Below are 15,628 nucleotides of genomic sequence, written 5' to 3' on the forward strand. Positions count from 1 at the left end.
GCAGATCTCAGGGTGGTTTATGACATAAAAATACAATATTCGTTATAAAAGCGAGAACGAAAACAAACAAAACAATATCCCCATCCCCACAAATACATTTAAAAGGGATTTAGGATGTTAATTCTCATCCCAGGTGTCTCCAACTTTCTCCTCTGCCTCTCCCTACCCCGTCCTATGGACTGCCATCGCTCCTACAAATTTCTGTGCTGTTTGCAAATCCTGCACAGTATCCTACTTCTGGTGGTCTGCGTGTACAAATGTGCATTAAATGAATGAATGAATGTGTATTATTACGATCAAACAACCAGCTTACAGATGTGCATTGTTGCACTATGGCAGCCTTCACTAACCTGGTGCCTTCCGGGTTTTTCGATGGGGGGTTGTGGTCCAAAACATATCGTTGGCACCAGGTTGGCAAAGGCTGCAGCATCAGAAGGAAATGTCTGCAATGGGATGCTAAAACCACAGTGAGCAAGAAATGTGCCTTTTTAAAAAGGGGAGTGGTTTTCAAATGAAGTTATTGACACTGGCATAAAAAGTTTATTTCCTCAAATGCTCCTAAACATTGCTGTTTTTACCTATGTCATCTTGAATCCATGTATCTGTATAAAACAATGTGCCTTTGAAACTTGGCTTTCCATTGCTCCTCTCTTGCCCACGCACCCTTCCTGCTCCAGAGCCTGAAACGCCCCTCTGCCATGCTCTGGGTCCAGGCTAGCCTCCCTTAACCTGGTGCCTTCCAGGTGTTTTGGGCCGCAGCTCCCATTAGCCCAAGCATCCCATGGCCGTCCTGGCTGCACCTGATGCTGATTGCAGCCTGAAACAACTGCAGCATGCCAGTTTACGGAAGGCTCCGCTAGTCAGCCATCTTACTCCCCTTCTCCTTGCTGAAATCTGAGACACTACATCCAGGCCACGCAACCCTAAACCCTCAGTTCGGTCCTTCGTTGTTCTCCCTGACATTGGCAGGTGAAAGAACCAGCTCAAAAGTGGCGAGAAAGACCTGCAGTTGCCGGTCATTGGGGCTAGCTGAACAAAGAACTCCGGCTTCTTTCTGACGCAGCTCTGAGTGGTTTAAAACACCCTCTTTCTTTCACCCTTCCAGCCATCTTGACCGCCTTTCCTTTCCTCCCTGCGCAGGGCTGGGGTCTGCTGGGTCCCCGAAACGAGCTCTTTGATGCCGCAAAGTACCGCATCCTTGCTGAGCAGCTGGGCTGCCCCGATGAGCGGTGGTACTCAGAGGGCAGCCGGTGGCGCTCCAAGTCTGGGCCGTCTCTGGCTGACCTCTCGACCTGCTGGAGGAGGATGGAGCCTAGCGAGCCCATCCAGTCCCTGGAGCACAACAGGCTCCCCAAACCCATCCGGAAGGAGGAGCTGGAAGAAGGGGAGCTGGAAGAGGGGGAGCTGGAGGAAGGGGAGCTGGAGGAAGACACCATCGACGTCTCCGATTACTTGTCCATGGCGCATCCAGGGGCCCGCACCCCACCCAGAGACATGAGGTAGGTGAACCCCTGAGCCCTGGAGGGCATGGGCCTTTCATGCATTCTGGACTCACAGCTGTCCATGGAGGCGCAGGTCAGTTCTGTGTCCAGGGCAGCTGTCTACCAGCTCCATCTGGTACGCAGGCTGGGACCCTACCTGCCCGCAGACTGTCTCATCAAAGTGGTGAATGCTCTGGTTATCTCACTTGGACTACTGCAATGCACTCTATGTGGGGCTACCTTTGAAGGTGACTTGGCAACGACAACTACCGTATTTTTCGCCCTATAAGACGCACTTTCCCCCCTCCAAAAATAGAGGGGAAATGTGTGTGCGTCCTATGGGGCGAATGCAGGCTTTTGCTGAAGCTTGGCGAGCAAGGGGAGTCGGTGCGCACCAACCCCTCTCTCTCTCCAGGCTTCAGGTGAACAGGTCCCACAGCCGTTAAGGGCATTACATGCTCAGTGTAGCACTTTGAACCTGAGCTGGTAGCAAATCAACAACCGTTGCAGCTCTGTAGTTCCATCAGTCCATCATGTATTTGTTTTACATGTGTGTGCCTAATCCTCAGGTGACATGAGGAGCAGTGAGTTGACCGCCCCCTTCCCGCGTGCCTCACCTGCTGGTCTGAGCCATGCTGCTCCTGCCTGCAGATGTAGCCTCCTTCTTCCCCTTCCTGCTTGGGTGTGGTGTGGGGAGGGAGGGAGGAGCTGGCTGATCCTGGCCACGTTCTGGAATGCCACGGGGGTTCTGGAGCCAGTGTGATGCAAACAATTTCCAGAGCACAGAATAGCATTGCCTTTGGGAGCAAGAAGCACCTTCTAGTTCACCCATCCGGCTCAAACGTGTCTCCATCTGTTAGGAACGTCAGCGCTCCTGTTTTACGTTTTCTAGAGGCTAGTGGGGAAGAAACGGAGGTCTTTTCCCGGTAGCCGCGTAAAGAAAACGGAAAGCCAGGAAGACACGTTTCTGCCTTGGAAGTGGCGTGTCCAAGCGTGGCTGTCCATGGTCAGGGAGAGGGCACCCTGTTTTTTGGTGGCTTCTAGCCCCCCTCAAATTCTACTTCCCCCCGTATCAGTGTCCTGAACGAATACTCCAAGCCATACTTGGCAGTTCATAATAAAACGGGGGAATAATCTATTTGATGCACCGTTGCATAAATCCTGTATCTCCCAGCTGCTCTTTAGTGGGTGGGCAGGTGTAGCTCTGAAGGCAAGGCGGATGCCAGCTGATGGAGGCCACATGGCAGCCTTTAGAACGAGAGGATCTAGCAGCCGCCTTCTCTTCCCTCTCCTGCTGCAGGGACGGGTTCTCTCTCGAGATGACGGATGACAACACAGCCCTCCGGGCTCTGACCCAGTTTCCTCTGCCCAAGAACCTCCTGGCCCAGGTGATCCAGATTGCCACTTCTTCGTCCACAGTCAAGGTGAGTTGGAGAGGGTCACGTCGGCCAACGACACATAGGGAGGGAGGGTGCAGGTTTCTTGGGAGAGGCTCTTCTTAAAGCAGCCCCAGCAGTATGAGAATTGGGCCTGGGGCAAGTACCACCACCCAAATGGGAGCTGCCAGACGTGAAGGGCAGAGAAACAGTATCCAAAGGAGCTTGCAGAGCAAAGGGTCCCCAGGTGACTTTAGCCAGCGAGCCAAGCCACGTAAACTGCAGGAAAAAAGCAGAATCTGTAGAGTTCCCAGGTAATTTCTGCCCCTAGGGGAAGTCCTCCAAGCAAGCTTCCCCCTTTTGCTGTCTTGGCTCGCTACTGAATAGACCAGCCTTTGCCAACCTGGTGCCCTCCAGCAGTTTTGGACTGCAGCTTCCATCAGCTGCAGCCACCACAGCCACGCTCCTGCCAGGCTGGCTGGTGGGAGCCAGAGTCCAAAAGGGAACCTGGCCAGCTCCAGGTGGACAAAACCTGGAAAAGTCACTTTCAGAATGGCCCATAGTTGCCACCTCTCGCCTTCAGAACCAGGATGCTTACACAATGCTGCCATTCTCGTTCTCTATTGCCTCCAATTGTGCTTTGCTTTTAAATTCTTCTGTGTAGTGAGCATGATTGCGTGTTACATTGGGTTTTGCTTCCAAGGGTTCCACGTATACACAAAGCCTGGGGATGTTTGCACGAGATCTCATGGGAACTTAGATGCCGCCATGAAATCTCTACAGGAGCATCCTAGAGCTGGTACCCATCCTGATCTGGGATCCCCCCCCCCAAAAAAAAAGAGCTTAAAAGCATTTTGCACACCAGGTACCCCTAAGCGGATCCAGTGTGCAATTAACTTTTAAGCTCTCCGTTTTGCTTGGATTTAACTTGTGCAATTTCAAACCAGCCTTTCAATTGCATATTGGTTGAAACTGTACAAGTTAAATGTGCGTAAGATGTGGCCGTGCTGTATTTTGTAAGTCTCCTTTGAGACGTTTGTGTGAAGAAGCTAATGATCTTAATTGATAATGAGACAACACGGAAAGAATATGCAGCAGCAGAGTTCAGTCTGGCACTTCCCAGTCCTTTAGGCAGCTAGTAGGGGGGTGTTGCTGTAGTGCCACCTTAACAGCCGTGACTGTTAAAGGTTAGCCTCTTCCAATGTCCTTTGGGAGCAGCGGAGCGGTCTCTGCTTCTCTGTGAGTTGGAGAAAAGAAGGCAGCACACATTGGGAGGTAGTGGGGGCTCCTCCCACTGAGCCCTTCTCTTTTGCCTTGCACAGGAGTACATGCAGTTCCGGACAGTGGGCACCAAGACCAAGATCTGCAAGCTGACCCTGCGCTGGCCCTGCCCCATGACCTTCGCCGCCAAGGGGCGTCGCAAGGTGGAGGCGGAGAACAAAGCGGCTGCTCTGGCCTGCCAGAAGCTGAAGGTGAGGCTTGGGGCTCCTCTCATTCCTATCGTTACTTTATTTGCATGCCGTTCTTCCACAAAAAGAACCTGCCCAAAGTGACTGACAACAAAGAACACTGGAATCAAAGCATTTCAGAATCAAACGGTGCAAAAACTATTTCGTGGTAAGACAGCACCAAATAGCAAATAACAAAAAAACCCCAACATCTCAGTACAGTGGTACCTGAGGTTACAGACTCTGCTAACCCAGAAATAGTACCTTGGGTTAAGAACTTTGTTTCAGGGTGAAAATAGGAATCGTGCAGTGGGAGGCCCCATTAGCTCAAGTACCTCATGTTAAGAACAGACCTCCGGAACGAATTAAGTTCTGAACCCGAGGTACCACTGTACTATAAATATGACAAGAATGCATTACACTTCCCGACAGTAGCCAAGATAACATGGGAGCTTAGCTGTTCCACCTTGGTCATAGAAACACCCCTCCCATGATAATTCTCACAATCCCTGTCCAGCAGCAGCTTCTTAAAAGCCTTTTAAGTGCAGGGCGGGGGGAGGACTAGCTGGAAACACCTTCCATGATGATGTTCCTTCCCTAGCGCTTCCCACTGAAGGCGCTCGTGGCTGGGCCACAAATGACCTCTGCCAGCCAGTCTCCTTTCCTGATCAAGGATTCCTGTCCCCGAGGTGGCCTTTTCCCCTGTCTCCCTGCCCAGGCAAGCCTCTTTCCCCCACTTGGAGACCCTCCTAGGCTGACGCACCCTCCTTCCTCCCTTCCAGAGCCTTGGCTTGGTGGACAAGAACAACAACCCCCTGAGCCACGCCATGTACAACATGACTTCCCTCCGGGAGCTGGGCGAGAACCAGCGGAAGCCCTGCCACATCAAGGTCCCCGAGGCCACGCTGCGCAAGATCGAGAACTACCTGAACCATGTAAGCCTTATTTCAAAGAAAGTGGGCTGGAGCTTGGGTTCCAAGCTAGAACCAGTTGTGGGGAACATGTCACCGGGAGCCACAGAACGTGGAACTCCTGTCTCCAAATGGCAGAAGCAGTTGAAGAACTCTTGCCTTGGCTACTTGTTACCTGTATGTTCTCCTCCTTCCCTCTCCCCACATCATTGGCCGAGTGGCTGTGATGTCATGGAATGTTTGGAAGCGATCTAGCTGCTTGGGGTGAACATATTGGAGATGTTTACTAAGAGCACAATTTCGAGGAGTGAGATAAAAGGTCAGTTTGGGACTTGGGACAGGAGAACAGCTTCCCTCAGGACACTGGGGCTGAGGAAGGGCTGTGGGGCTCATGGACCAGGGGCCTGTTTAAAAACATTGTGAGCATTGTGGAGGCTTGGAGGTGCAAGGAAAGCTAGTTTCACATTTCTATGGATTTACAGTCATGGAGAAAAGAAAGTGCACCCTCTTTGACTTCTGCGGTTTTACATATCAGGACATAATAGCAATAATTTGTTCTTTAGTAGGTCTTAAAATTAGGTGACTACAACTTCAGATGAGCAATGACATATGACACGTTACACCGTGTCATGATAAAGATGTTAAAGATGGCGCCGAGGTAAGACGCGCTTGTCAGAGCTCTCTTCAATTATATGTTGGGGCTCCTAAAAGGTAAAAGTAAAGGTACCCCTGCCCGTACGGGCCAGTCGTGTCCGACTCTGGGGTTGCGCACCCATCTCGCTTAAGAGGCCGGGGGCCAGCGCTGCCCGAAGACACTTCCGGGTCACATGGCCAGCATGACAAGCTGCATCTGGCGAGCCAGTGCAGCACACGGAAACGCCGTTTACCTTCCCGCTGGAGTGGTACCTATTTAGTAAGCGGTCCCTATTTATCTACTTGCACCCGGGGGTGCTTTCGAACTGCTAGGTTGGCAGGCGCTGGGACCGAGCAACGGGAGCGCACCCTGCCGCGGGGATTCGAACCGCCGACCTGATGATCGGCAAGTCCTAGGCGCTGAGGTTTTACCCACAGCGCCACCCGCGTCCCATTGTTGGGGCTCCTACTCCATTTTAATTTTTTAAACTTTTAAAAGGTGGAATCGTAAGGTGTACTTGGTTTTTCACACACGGCTTTTCCATTTTGGCTTTATTTCTGTTAAATAAATAATGACACGGTTCAATATAACATGAGTTGTTGTTCATCTGAGCTTGTACTTACCTATTTTAAACCTGCTAAGGAACAGATAATTGTTATTACGTCTTCATATGTAAAACCACAGAATTAAAAGAGGGTGCAGTTTCTTTTTCCCGCCACTGTAGCTGAACTCCAGATTTCTGCTGTTCCAGCTTTCTCCACCTGGAGGATATCTTTTCCCACTCGGAGCTGCCTCTTAAGCGTCCTCATTGGTTTCTGCATCTGCTTTGCTGTACAGATCTTACCCTCCTTGAGATAACCTTCCCAAGTAGATGACTAATATTCCAAAGAACCAAGTTTTAAGAGCAGGCAGCCTGAGGCCCTTGAGTAATTTCGTAGCCAACCCAGCACTGAAATTCAGTTCTTTGGTCGGGAAGGTAGTTTTACTTTGGTTAACAATGGAGTAGACTGAACTTGGAAGCAAGACAAAAGCACACTAAGATGTCAGGCCAATGTAAGTTTCAATAGTGGGAGTGGTCCCTACCCGCAAATCAATAGTCAATAGTAAAAAAAACTAATCCATTCAAAAGTATGTATTCTGACAAGGATTACAAACTCAAATAGAGATTACAAACTCCATGACGAATTTAACTATGGACTAATATGAACTTATCTCTACTCATAAACTCTTATTTTTAATTCTGTAATGAATTATCGTGTTATACATATTTTTATGAGTTTGAGTTTTGTAATCTCTATTTGAGTTTGTAATCCTTGTCAGAATACATACTTTTGAATGGATTAGTTTTTTGTTACTGTTGACTATTTGCGAGTAGGGACCACTCCCACTATTGAAACTTACATTGGCCTGAGTTCTTGGTGTGCTTTTGTCTTGGTATATTTAATAACGTGAACTTGGAAGCAGACTTCACCCTCTCACGGGTTCTGCATCAGTCAGACGGCAAGGCAAACTGCCCCCTTCCCAAGGGGCTTTCCCCCTCTCCTCCCCCCACCCCATTACTCCTGCCTGTTATTAATCCGCCACGGTTTCTCCCTAGGAAGCCTAGGGCTTCCTCCACAGCCGAGAGCCATGATGCTTAAGCAGTTGCTGTCATCGCAGCTGTCGTTTGGCTCGCCGAAGTAGGCAACAAAGGCCTAATGCTGAGGAAAAGGCTGCTTTTTCTCTCCTCCTTCTCAGTACCCAGTGGACACCCAGGAATCCAGGCCGCGCCTGGCCGACGACATGATGAACCTGAGCAAGGAGACGGGCACCCTCAGCGACGCCATCACAGGAAAGAGCTACATCCCCATGTCGGAGTCGGAGGAAGTTCGCCACAGCCAGAACCTCCTGGCTCTCTGGAAGCGGAGGGGCAGCTCCTGGCAGGAGACCCAGCCTCTGCCCGTGGACTCGCACCGGGAAGCCATCCTCTCGGCCATAGAGCAGAACCCGGTGGTGGTGATTGCCGGGGACACGGGGTGCGGGAAGACCACCCGCATCCCCCAGCTGATGCTGGAGCACTACATCCTGGACGGGCGCGGCGCCCAGTGCAACATGGTCATCACGCAGCCGCGGCGGATCAGCGCCATTTCGGTGGCGCAGCGCGTGGCGCAGGAGCTGGGCTCCAGCATGCGGAAGAACGTGGGCTACCAGGTGCGGCTGGAGAGCAAGCCGCCGGCCCGGGGGGGAGCGCTGCTCTTCTGCACCGTGGGCATTCTGCTGCGGAAGCTTCAGGGCAACCCCCGCCTGGAGGGCGTCAGCCACATCGTGGTGGACGAGGTGCACGAGCGCGACGTCAACACCGACTTCCTGCTCATCCTGCTCAAGGGCGTCCAGAAGCAGAACCCCGGCCTCCGGCTGGTGCTGATGAGCGCCACGGGGGACAACCAGCGCTTCTCGCAGTACTTTGGGGACTGCCCCGTGGTCAAGGTGCCGGGCTTCATGTATCCTGTCAAGGAGTACTACCTGGAGGAGATCATGGCCATGCTGGGGCGACACAGACACCGGCACTACGAGATCAAGGTGAGCCCAGCGCACGCACGCACGCTCCCCCTCCTAACGTGGCAGGCAGTTTTCTCACGTGCTCAATCTGTGCGTCGTTACGAGGTCCTCTGTGGCGCTGGCCTTTGCACCGGACTGATGGACTAGCTGACGGGTACCAGGTTGGCAAAAGGGTGCAGCTCCACCCTTTTGAGTGCCCTTGCTTCTGCCTTTGTCGCCACTGCGATGTTTTGTTAATTGTGGGTCAGTACCTGAGGAGCATTCCTTCACCCCCTTGTTCCCCCGCAGGGAGAGGTGGTGGTCCATTTGGGAAAGCTCAGTGACAGGGCGTTTGCTTTGCATGCAGAAGGTCCAGCTTCAGTCCCCAATGGCATGTCCAGTCCTGCCTGAAACCCGGAGAGCTGCTGCCAATCAGTGTAGGCAGTTCCACGCTGGGTGAACCTGTTGTTTGACTTGTCATCAGGCAGAGCTCTCTGTTTCCAGTATGCAAAAAGGCTTTAGCCCCACGCTAGAGCATCTGTTTTGCAGGCAGGAAGGTCTCAGGTTTAATTCCCGGCGGGATTTGGAGACAGGCTTGCCTGAAACGCTGGAGAGCTGCTTCCAGTCAGTGTAGGCAATACTGAGCTAAGTGGACTAGTGGTCCAACTTGGTATGACACAAGTTTCCTAAGTGAGTGGGCAGCAGAGAAAGGAGGGAGACACATAAAGCCTTGCAGAAGCCCGCCTGCCCACCCCCAAAACCTGGACCCAGCCCTGCTAGGTGGTGTTTCAACAAGGTGTGGTTGAAAACGCACATTGGGTTGTATGCAGAGGCCTTCTTCAAATGCATTCCCCAGTTTCCCCCTGCAAGGGGAGCCATGTTCATTGATACCATATGAGGCTATCCCACAGTCCCACTCACTGTGCTTTTATTTCTGGAACAGCCTTCACTGATGACCTGGCACCCACCAGGTATCTAGGACTACAATTCCCAATGGCCCCAACATCATAGGTCTGCACTGGCTGGTGGTGTTGGGATTTCCATGGCCCCCGGTGGTCTGCACCAACATAAGGCATCACCAGGTTTTCCCCTGACTGTTGTTTTCATGCAGCTGCTTGCTTTGAGGAGTGCCTGGAGTTCTCCTGCACCTGGGCACACTTGGCTTTGTGCTCTCACTGTCTCTCTGCAGCGCCTCCTGGCAGATATTCACTGTGCCTCTTTTTATCCCTCAGCAATCAGACGAGGAGTGCGTCCTTGACCTTGAGCTGATCACTGACCTCATTCTGCAGATCGATGCCCACGGAGAGCCAGGTAAGTGGTTGCCATTCTACCTTGCGCCCTCCCTCTCTGCCCTGGTGGATCAGAGGGTCTGGCATGCTTTTGCTGCAAGTTCGACAGTTCCCTCCCTCCATGCCACCCTGAGCTACCAGGTGGAAAGGTAGGGTGCAGATAACTTCACGGTCATGCGTGACTCTCAGTCTTCGTTGGTTGCAGGTGGGATCCTCTGTTTCCTCCCGGGCTGGCAGGAGATCAAAGGAGTTCAGCAGCGGCTCTTGGAGAGCCTTGGAGCTCATAATAGCCGTTACCTTGTCTTACCAGGTGAGAGGGGGGCATTGCTCTGTTTCTCGCCTCACTGTGGGGTTTGTGGGAGGTGGTGGCTGTCCGCTGCAGAAAGCCTAGAGCAGGGGTAGCTGCCATGGTGCCCTCTGGATGTGGTTGAACTACTGCTCCCATCATCCTTTAGCACCCAACCAGGATGGCTGCTGGGAGTTGTAGTCCAACAGCTACAGGACATCAAGCAGACGACCCCGGCCTAGATGCTCCTGTTGGAGGGAACGGGGGACAGGTGCTCACAGGTGTTGTTTCTCCCCACCCTCGCCAGTTCATTCCAACATCCCAATGATGGACCAGCAGAGCATCTTCCCGCGCCCCCCTCCCGGCGTGCGCAAGATTGTCCTGGCCACCAACATTGCCGAGACCTCCATCACCATCAACGACATCGTGCACGTTGTGGACAGCGGGACTCACAAGGAGGAGCGCTACGATCTCAAGACCAAGGTTTGTCTGGGCCGCGGTTGTCTTGGGTGAGGCTGTGGCAAGCTCAGAAGCGAGTTGGATCTGGTGTGGGGAGCGCGGGCCTCAGGGTATGGGATGGTGACACGCCTCTTCCCCCAGGTCTCGTGCCTGGAGACCGTCTGGGTGTCCAAGTCCAACGTCATCCAGAGGCGAGGGCGTGCTGGGCGCTGCCAGTCGGGCTTCGCCTACCATCTCTTCCCGCGCAGCCGCCTGGACAGGATGCCCACCTACCAAGTGCCTGAGATCCTCCGCACGCCCCTCGAGAACCTGGTGGTCCAGGCCAAGATCCACATGCCCGAGAAAACGGTAAGGAGAGGACCTCCCGGCGACACAGCCTCCAAGGATCCTCTTCAGTGCAGTTCCCCCTTTCTTGGGCTTGTTCTAATGAGCAGACAGAACTAAGCTTAGCTGGTGCCTGAAAAACATGTCCCGAAAAGCCCGTAGCTTTTGTCTGAGCAGGGTTCTCCAGTGATGGAGTTGCTTAAAGCCCAGACTGTGGAACTCGCTGCCACAAGAAGCAGAGATTGCCATCACCTTGGGTGGCTTTAAAACAGGATTAGGCAAATTCCTGGAGGAGGAGAGATGGCTATGGATGGTTCCTAGCCAGGATGTGTCTGCTCTGCCTCCACAGTTGGAGGCAGCAATGCTTCTGAATTCCAGTTGCTGGAAACCACAAGCAGAGAGAGGGCTCTTGCACCCGTGTCCTGCTTCTAGACTTACAACAGGCATCTGTTTTGCCAGGGAGACCAGGATGCTGGACTAGATGGGTCCAGGTTGACAAAGAGCTCATTGCACTTGGTTAAAAAAACAAAACCAGGGTCAAGAAGAAGAGTTAGCATATTTATGTCTCCTGGGTCCTAGTCTCCCCCTCTTTTCCTTTTCTTCTCATCTCCCTTCCCCTGCCCTAGATGGTCCCAGTTGTAGTATGGGATTTTGACTGCAAGCTGGCCATGTTTTCCCTTATTGAGAATTTTAGCCATCTACAGGATTTGTAAGCTGCGGACACAGAACCAAGGCTGGGTTGATTTTCTGGTTCTGAGCTTTAAGGCTGTAGCCACAAGGCGTTGCTGAGCAATCAAGCCAGCATTTTGTGCAGCCCAGCTTTTGCCAACCTAGTGCCCTTCAGCTGTTTTCAGATTGCAACTCCCATCAGCCCAAGAATCACAGAGGCATTTACTGTATAAGATTTGGAGTCGTCAACATCACCTTGGCGAATGCTGGGCAGGCCGAAGCACTGAGAACCCAGAGAGGCTTTGAACATAGCTCTTATCTGCTTGAACCTTCTTACTGTTCTTGGAGGAATGTTCAGAACTGGAACAGACCTGTAGGGTGTCAAGAGCCCCCTTCCCTTCCCCTGTCCAGTCCAGTCCAGTGCCCCTTTCCACTCAGCTGGTCTTCATACTGTATACTCTGTGTTGCTTTTGGCTGCAGGCTGTTGAGTTCCTCTCCAAAGCCCTGGACAGCCCTGACATCAAAGCTGTGGATGAAGCAGTCATCCTTTTGCAAGAGATTGGTGAGTATCCGGGGAGGCTGGCCGGGAAGTGGATTGCTGGTGGGAACATAAGAAAGCTGATTGGCTCTCCAGAGTTTCAGACAGGAGTTGTTCCCAGCTCTATCATGCAGAGCAAATGCTTGACGACAGTCTTTCCACGTACGGCTGGGTCTGCTGCTGCAATCGTCACCACTGAGGTTGCCAAGCCAACAATAAAAGCAGCGCCCTTCCCTCTCCTAGCCAGCCCTTCCAAGCGCCCCTCTGCTGCCCCCTTTCAGGTGTGCTGGACCACAGGGAGGCCTTGACCACTCTGGGCAAGCGCCTGGCTCAGATCTCCACCGATCCCCGGCTGGCTAAGGCCATCGTGCTGGCTTCCATCTTCCGCTGCATCCAGCCGCTCCTGGTCATCGTCTCCTGCCTCACAAGGGACCCCTTCAGCAGCAGCTTGCAGAACCGCACCGAGGTGGACAAGGTGAGGGGCCGGCGTTTTCAGTGCTTTTGTGGGGAGGCGGGAGAATCAAAGGTTCATATGAACACCCCGTCGTCCCATGTTTCCTAGGCCAAGGCCATCCTGAGCCGAGAGAGCGGCAGCGACCACCTGGCTTTTGTGCGGGCAGTGGCCGGCTGGGAGGACATCCTCCGGCGCAGGGATAGCCGCGCTCGCGACAACTACCTGCAGGATTACCTGCTGTATGCGCCCAGCCTGCGATTCATCAATGGTAAGCAGAACAGGCGGCGCCCAGGGATACAGGGAGCTGCCTTGCACCAAGTCAGAATCATTGCTCCGTCTAGCTCGGTATTAGTCAGTTCAACAGCCTGATACACACTCTTTTCAGAGCGGAGATGTTGGGGCTGCTGGAAGTTTCTTGAATACAGCTCCCATCATTCCTAGCCTTTGGCTAACACTCGCTGGGGCTGATGGGGGTTGGAGTCCAGCAGCGTCTGGAGAGACCCACAGGCTCCCCATTCAAGCTTTACTCAGGTTAAGCATCAGCCCTGGCTTCCCACGGACTCTGTTCTCCTGGCATGGATCCCCGTTGTGATCAAGGAGACTGAACCTAGAGAAATTCTGCCCTATTCTGAAGGTGGAGACCAGGGTCATTGTTCTGGAGCCAGAATGGAATATTTAACAGGGCTCTGTATGTGGAAGGGAAGAAAGCCACAGACCCCAGATTTCTCTTTTTACTAGCACAGTGGACGCTCGGGTTGCAAATGTGATCCGTACGGGAGGCATGTTCACAACCCACAGCGTTGTGCGCATGCACAACGTGCTGAAACCTGGAAGTAACCCACTCTGGTACTTCCGGGTTTCGGTGCGCTTGTAACCCAAAAATGCGCGACCCGAAGCGTCTGTAACCCGAGGTATGACTATACTGCCCTGTTAAGAATCTTGTTGCAGCTCCCTTCCAAATCCCCTTCTGCCAACGTGGACAGAGAAGACCAAGAGGGAAGCCCAGGCTGAATTTGTACCCGGCACTTTAAGAACATAAGAAGAGCCTGCTAGATCAGACCAATAACCCATCTAGTCTAGCATCCTCTTTCACGGTGGCCAAGCAGACACCTCTGTGAAACCTTTGCAAGCAGGTTTCAGTCACAAGAGCCCTCTTTCCTCCTGTGGTTTCCAGCAACTGGTATTCAGAGGCATTGCTGCCTCTCCCTGGAGGCAGAGCCGAGGCATCCTGGCTAGGAGCCATTGACAGCTCTCTCCTGCACAGTTATGTGGAGCCTGACACTGAGCTTTGCCTCTGTCCCCCACAGGCCTGGTGAAGCAGTTCTCGGAGAATCTCTACGAGGCCTACCTGGTGCCAACCCCCTCAGACTGCCTCTTGCCCTCGTCTGTGTGCAACCAGTACAGTGAGGAGGAGGAGCTGGTGAAGGGCGTCCTGATGGCTGGGCTTTACCCCAATCTCATCCAGGTAAGAGGCCCACCTCCCCTTCCAGACTCTCTGCGGGTGAAGGAACCCTTTCCTTGGGTGAGAATTTTGAGGAATTCTCTCAATATTCTCTCAAGTTTTAACCTGTATTTTAAATTGTCCGTCGTCATCCCCCCATTATGTTTTTACTGTGATTTTATTGGTGTTAGCCACCCTGAGCCCGGCTCTGGCCGGGGAGAGCGGGGTATAAATATTTATTATTATTAAGTTTCTCTGGGTTTTGGAGCAGAATGGGGGGGTGAGGGTTATGCGCACTCTGCTGACGCATGCAGAGGCCAGGAACAACCCCTACGCAAAACGATCGCCATCTTTATTATACACAATTTAAAACAACTTGCGACCCTAAAAAATAACATGGGTCCTAAAAACGTACACCTCAAGCGTCGAAAGCATTTACTGGATGGTACCAGACATATCTCTGTGAGCGAGGGAGCTATGGGGCCGCACCCCTTCGAGCCACTGAGACAGGAACTGGAACTACCAACAGGGCCTCCTCTGTCAATCTCAGCACCCAAGAGCATCCATAGGGAAGCAGGTGGTCCTTCGGGTATTTGGGGCCTGAATCGTTTAGGGCTTTGAACACTGTTATGTACATTAAACATAATGAACAATACGTAATAAGCAGCAGTGTCAAATCATTCCTTTTGCCAACCCAGCAATCGACTCTTAGCCAAGCTTGTCTTGCTAATCCATCCCTCTTTTTTTGCCCACTCCTCTTCCCAGGTCAGGCAAGGAAAAGTGACCAGGCAGGGCAAGTTCAAGCCCAACAGCTACACGTACCGGACCAAGGCTGGGACCGTCCTCCTGCACAAGTCGACGATCAACAGGCAAGTGGGCCGGGTGCCGCCCAGGCCGGCTGGCAGGCGGGTGCTTATGACCTGGTGGGGAGGGATGGAGGGAGGGCAGTGGCAGCAGGCCAGGTGTGAGACGGCCCCTTCCTCTTTACCGCAGGGAGACCTCCAAGCTCTACAGCCGCTGGCTGACGTACTTCATGGCGGTCAAGTCCAACGGCGGGGTGTTTGTGCGCGACTCCTCACAGGTGCACCCCCTGGCCGTGCTGCTCATGACGGATACGGACATCCACGTGCGGGGTGAGTTCCGCGTTCTCACAACCTCCAGTTTCCGCTTTTGCTGCTTCAGGGATCAGCAGCAGTTTAAGCGAAGGGCTGTAGCTCAGCGGGAGAGTGTCTGCCTTGCATGCAGAAGGAGCCAGGTTCATTCCCTGGCAACATCTGCAGGTAAAGATGGAAATGTCTCCTGCCTGAAACCCTGGCGAGCTGTTGTTGCCAGCCAGCATAGACAATATTGAGCTGGCTGGGTCATTGGTCTGACTCAGTATATGGCAGATTGCTGTTTCTACGTTATGAAGGTCTAACTTGCTCTTCTCCAGTGTCCTGGTAGGATCTTCAGAGACTATGTGATTATGGTGGCAGGGGCTGCTGGGAATTGTACAACAAAACACACAGGGCGCCCCATTTTGGGAGGCAGTTTAGGGATCACGAATCATTTGGTAGGTAAAGGTGATATTTAATTCCTTCCAGCATTACCATATGTAGAAGAAGGCAGGCATCCCATCGAAGGCAACCTTCTCTCTCCTAATACCGGCTAATCTGATGCTATTTAAAAGTTCACAGGCAAACTAAAACAACAGCCTTTATTCCTATTACTCCACAGTCTTGCAGAGGTGCAGTCTCTGGACTTGGAGGTTGCACACCTGGCTATTTACTTTATCTGAAGGCAGCCCTGTATCAGGAAACTT

General features: G+C 52.7%; 1 protein-coding gene across 5 annotated transcripts in view; it reads left to right on the plus strand.

Moving 5' to 3' along the window:
- The window catches only part of DHX30 (DExH-box helicase 30), a 28,928-nt gene that overhangs the window by 12,659 nt on the left and 641 nt on the right, over positions 1-15,628 (plus strand). For 3 of the 5 annotated variants that reach the window (XM_083406121.1, XM_083406120.1, XM_083406118.1), the window contains 15 exons: positions 1,141-1,499; positions 2,782-2,905; positions 4,180-4,329; positions 5,088-5,240; positions 7,588-8,409; positions 9,600-9,678; positions 9,862-9,966; positions 10,250-10,425; positions 10,543-10,749; positions 11,875-11,956; positions 12,214-12,407; positions 12,495-12,654; positions 13,694-13,851; positions 14,593-14,700; positions 14,825-14,960. In XM_083406121.1, coding sequence (XP_083262247.1) covers positions 1,141-1,499; positions 2,782-2,905; positions 4,180-4,329; positions 5,088-5,240; positions 7,588-8,409; positions 9,600-9,678; positions 9,862-9,966; positions 10,250-10,425; positions 10,543-10,749; positions 11,875-11,956; positions 12,214-12,407; positions 12,495-12,654; positions 13,694-13,851; positions 14,593-14,700; positions 14,825-14,960 — 3,013 coding nt within the window. Of the gene's footprint in view, positions 1-1,140; positions 1,500-2,781; positions 2,906-4,179; positions 4,330-5,087; positions 5,241-7,587; positions 8,410-9,599; positions 9,679-9,861; positions 9,967-10,249; positions 10,426-10,542; positions 10,750-11,874; positions 11,957-12,213; positions 12,408-12,494; positions 12,655-13,693; positions 13,852-14,592; positions 14,701-14,820; positions 14,961-15,628 lie in introns of all 5 variants that reach the window. The other 2 variants (XM_083406122.1, XM_083406119.1) reach the window with 1 other exon arrangement.

Source organism: Podarcis tiliguerta (assembly GCF_965153285.1).
Source record: "Podarcis tiliguerta genome assembly, chromosome: 12".
NCBI lineage: Eukaryota > Metazoa > Chordata > Lepidosauria > Squamata > Lacertidae > Podarcis > Podarcis tiliguerta.